General features: G+C 46.7%; 1 protein-coding gene across 1 annotated transcript; it reads left to right on the top strand.

The window, feature by feature from the left end:
• The first annotated feature begins 1,965 nt into the window (after positions 1 to 1,965).
• On the top strand, positions 1,966 to 4,657 carry LOC104598384 (glucan endo-1,3-beta-D-glucosidase-like). Its single transcript, XM_010260420.2, has one exon. The coding sequence runs from the start codon at positions 2,476 to 2,478 to the stop codon at positions 4,513 to 4,515; it is 2,040 nt and encodes a 679-aa protein (XP_010258722.1). The 5' UTR covers positions 1,966 to 2,475; the 3' UTR covers positions 4,516 to 4,657.

The following is a 4,657-nucleotide window of genomic DNA, read 5'->3' as shown; positions in this document are numbered from 1 at the left end:
ATCAATTTCGAGAAGGACATGTAAGCCATCATATTGACCTCCTCAATCATCCCTATGGCTGCCCTTTCTTCCTCGGTGATCTGCTCCAGCTCAGGCTACTTCACCTTGGTCCTTGGCTTTGGATCTTGGCCAGTAGAGGTGGGTCTTCAGGGTAATGCACGAAGAAGAATCTCTCTTTCCAGTGCTTCACCAGAGACGAGGTCCCGACCAGGGTGAGCTTCAGTTAAAGAAAATAGGTGATCATCCCCAGGGTGAGCTTCAGTTAAAGAAAATAGGTGATCATCCCCAGGGTGAGCTCGATATTGTGGATGAAACAATACGACATGAGACCGATCAAAAAATTGAATGAGTTGGGCATTAGCCACACAAAGCTCCCTCGGCCGAGCATCTATGGACCCCTCCCTAGATATGGGACATCTAGTTTCAAACTCACCAAGAATGCAGTACAAACCCCGGATCTAGGCCACGTCTCTAGGCATTAGACACACGGTATGGTCCCAAACTGACGACCCACGCATACAGGAAGATCGACCACCCTAGTCGACGACCCCGCCTCTGCCTCCTCGGCTTCGAAAAAATACTCAAAGTGGAACTCTCCAATGTCCTCGGCCTCGGCCCTTGGCCACCGGCCTCAAGAACATCGAGTGTAAAGGCCTCGATGAAAGACCCCGACTCGGATTCAAAACTAGAAAGTGAAGTGGAAGTAGAGGAAGCCGAAGAAGAAGAAGAAAAATGGGAAAACTCAATGGACGAGGAAGACATCTTACCAAACTCTGAGGATTAAGACCGCGGAACTGAAGCAATCACCAAACAACCGGAGACTACTCCGTGTCGAGCTCCAAGTCCCTTCTTTCGCAAAATGACGAAGGAGAAATTCTCTTCTCACCTATTTATAGGACCCCAACGATCTAGATCAAAGCAAGACCAACGGCAGAGATCAAGCACTGCTTTGACAATCCCGAGATGGCCAATCGGCGCCTCCGCCTTTCGCACGCATAGAACCTCGGGAAGCGAAACGATGTTTTTGATAACCCATTTCGGAGATGGTGCGATCATCAACCCAGCTGGTTCAGCCCAGAAAGCTGGTTCAACCCAAGCCATTTGACCCTAGCGATGCACTCAACCAAAATCAATTTCAAGTTCCTCAGCAGAGGACTGAAGTACTCTTCATCGCTACACCTCGGCTGAGCACTTCACTCCTTGACTTCGGAATTGGAGGAGTGGTGTTCGAGTTATGGTTGAGCTGGCTCCGGTGCCACGTGGTGCCTACATGGCTGCTTTATCTCTTCGATCACATCATTGCTGTGTCACCTCCACGGCTCGACTTATCTCCTCGGCCACGTCATCTCCGTGGCCCTACCTTCTCCTTCCAGCCACGTCGACACCACGTCATATGGATAAAAAAGTACCTTCCGCTCAAGGTAAGGGATCCAACTCTTGACTCCATACCGTTACTTTGCTCGGAGCAACATCACTCTCTAACTGCTCGGTCTGACCACCCACTGCTTTCTACTGACTTGAGCGTCGGAGTATCTACTCGGCGATAACTCCTCGGACCTTTAACCTTTTTTTGGTTTCAAATCTCATTACGCGGCTTCGTCCTTCCACCTTGGCTCCACCTAGTTGGCAAGGATTATTTGAGTGTGACCTTGGTTCTTATACTTCCTAGAATCAAATAGCATCAGAAACCTTTACAAACTTTGTATGAGCTTCCCTACCTTTCCCTTCATGTCCCTACCTTTTCCTTCAAACCAAACATAGCCTTAATTTCCTTTTTGTAGTTGGATTTTTGTTTGTACTTTTGTTCTAATTAAGCCTTAATTTCCTTTTTGTAGTTGGATTTTTGTTTATAATTTTGTTCTAATTAATATGGGTTAATAGAGGTTGCAGTCCATTTAATTGAGATTTTGTAAATAGACAGGTGTCTTCCTTGAATCATTTAATTGAGCGCACGAGAGGATTTTTTTTTTTTTTTTTTTTGAGAAAGCACAATGAGAGGATAGACGATCCCACTACATACAAGGTTGCCCAAATTGACCGAACTCTTTCTTTAAAACCTTGGTCAACCCGTCTTTCCCTCTCGTCTCTCACCAGAAAAAGGAGGAAAAAACAAAAAAAAAAAATAAACAAAACTGTAGCTTAATTGACACTCCTTAATTGGATCCAAGTCTCAAATATTACAATTTCAAAAGCAATTTGAAGTTCAAGAGCCTCCTGCATCATTTACTTCCTGCAATTCAAGAATCCCCTGTTCGAAGCCTCAACCCATCAATTTGCCGTTCGATGATCGAAAGTTCTCTCTCCAAAATCTCTCTGCATATTTTCTCAAATTTGCAAGCATTTTTGTAGAGTCCCAACGCCAAAGATCCCAGATAATGTCACTGGTCCAAGGTCCAAACTCATTGCTCCCAAGTCCATGAAAGAAATATTTATGAAATCCCAAAACCCAGAGTTTTTAATCGAGTCCTTCTGATCATGCAACCAGCCAACACAGCATCAACCACTTCCTTCCGATTTCCTGAGGAACAGGCCCGTGGTCTTCCAGATCCGTCTCGCTATTTCTCTGAGCATCTGCGCTCTCCCCCTTACCCTACCAGCCCTTTCTTCCTAAACTTCGTTCTCAGATTTGGAGACCGACCTGAGTATATACACCCTTATATTATACGTTCCGCCTCTTCTTCCGTTCAACTCTGTTACCCTTCTCGCAACGTCTCAGCAGCTTCTATTGTGCAAGAGTTCAAAAACGATTTAGTCATCGAAGCATCGCTATATAACCAGGACAATCATGGCAACAACTATATCCAAAGTAATCACTTCATCTCATCATTCAGCGATCTCTGCGTCACGCTAGACGTCCCACCTTCCCTACGCTTCTTTCTCGCTCGTGGCAGCCCTTTCGTAACCTGCATCACCACCGCCACCGTCACTCTTTCCATCAAAAGCTTTCACAGCTTCGAGCCCCCTCACTCCAATGGCTCATCCACAAAGCATACCATCCGGCTCAAAGATAGCCATACATGGATTTGCTACTCCTCGTCCCCGCTTAACCTAACCCTTAGAGATTCAGTTCTCACTGCCGACAACTTCTCCGGTGTGCTTCGGTTTGCCGTCTTGCCAAATTCCGAACCACATTACGTAACAATCCTCGATCGCTTCAGCAACTGCTACGCAGTTTCTGGGCGTGCTTTTTTCACAAAGCCCTTTTGCTTGGAGTACAAATGGGAGAAGAAGGGACGCGGAGAGCTACTCCTCCTTGCCCACCCTCTCCATCGCAAGCTCCTGGATGTGGATGACGGAGACGTCGCTGTCTTGGATGAATTCAAGTATAACAGCATAGATGGTGATCTCGTCGGCGTTGTGGGGAACTGGTGGCACTTGAAAACGGACCCGATTAAGCCACAGTGGAAATCCTTTGGTGGGATCGAAGAAAAGTTTTTTCCAGAGATCGCCTCAGCTCTTCGCAACGATGTTGGGGGTCTGACCCCGATAACTACGGTATCACCTTATGTCTATGGGAAGATTATAGCCAGGGCAGCCAGACTCGCCGTGATCGCCGAAGAGATCGGCTCGAAGGAGTTGATTCCGGCTGTCAGCAATTTCTTGAGGATTTGGATCGGACAATGGTTAGACGGGAAATACACCAATAATTCTTTCTTGTATGACACCAAATGGGGAGGAATCATCAGTAAAGGATCTGAGGATGAGAGTAGTACTGAGTTTAATAACTACAGAGGTCATCATCACCATCTTGGTTACTTTCTTTATGCCATTGCCGTCCTTGTGAGGAACGACAAGGACTGGGGAAGGAAGTATAGATCTCAAGCTTATTCGATTCTGGGGGATTTTCTGACCCTCGGTCGCCGCCCGAATTCGAACTATCCACGTCTGAGGTGTTTCGATCCGTGGATTCTGCACTCGTGGTCCGGAGAAGTAGCCGTTTATAACGATGGGCGCCATCAGGAGAGCTCAAGCGAAGCGGTAAATGCTTACTATTCCGCAGCTCTAATGGGGATGAGCTATGAAGACAGTCATCTTGTCGACATTGCATCGACGCTGGCATCACTAGAGATTCGATCAGCGCAGACATGGTGGCATGTCCGAGAGGGGAATGCAATGTATGAAGAAGAGTTTAGTAGGGAAAACAGGTTAATGGGAGTGCTGTGGACGAACATGAGAGACACTGGTCTTTGGCAGGGTCCCAGCAGGTGGAAGGAATATCGTGTGGCAATTCAAGTGCGACCAATAACACCGATCACCGAGATTTTGTTTGGCGATGTAAGGTTTGTGAAAGAGATGGTGAAATGGGCCTTGCCCGCCACCGAGAGGGAGGATGTCTCCGACAGACGGAAGGGTTTTCTGTATGCCATGGAAGGGATGTACGACAAAGAAAGTGCTCCGAAGAAGATTAGAAGCTTGAAAGAATTCCATGAATCCAACTCGCTCTCCAACATGCTGTGGTGGATTTACATTTCACACCCACCACCTGTTAACCAGATCGATCAAAACCTAAACTAGAGATTGTAATTTAGCAGTTCACTTTCACATGAATCACTCCCAACTCAATTACTATTGCTAACCAAGTTCTAAGGCATGTTTGTGTACTGTCACATGTATGGGTATTTGGGATGACCTCAATGAGCACCGACACTTTCAGAAA

The sequence above is a fragment of the Nelumbo nucifera genome, chromosome 7 (assembly GCF_055504915.1).
Source record: "Nelumbo nucifera cultivar China Antique chromosome 7, China Antique-T2T, whole genome shotgun sequence".
Classification (NCBI taxonomy): domain Eukaryota; kingdom Viridiplantae; phylum Streptophyta; class Magnoliopsida; order Proteales; family Nelumbonaceae; genus Nelumbo; species Nelumbo nucifera.
This window is presented reverse-complemented; position numbering and strand designations above follow the sequence as displayed.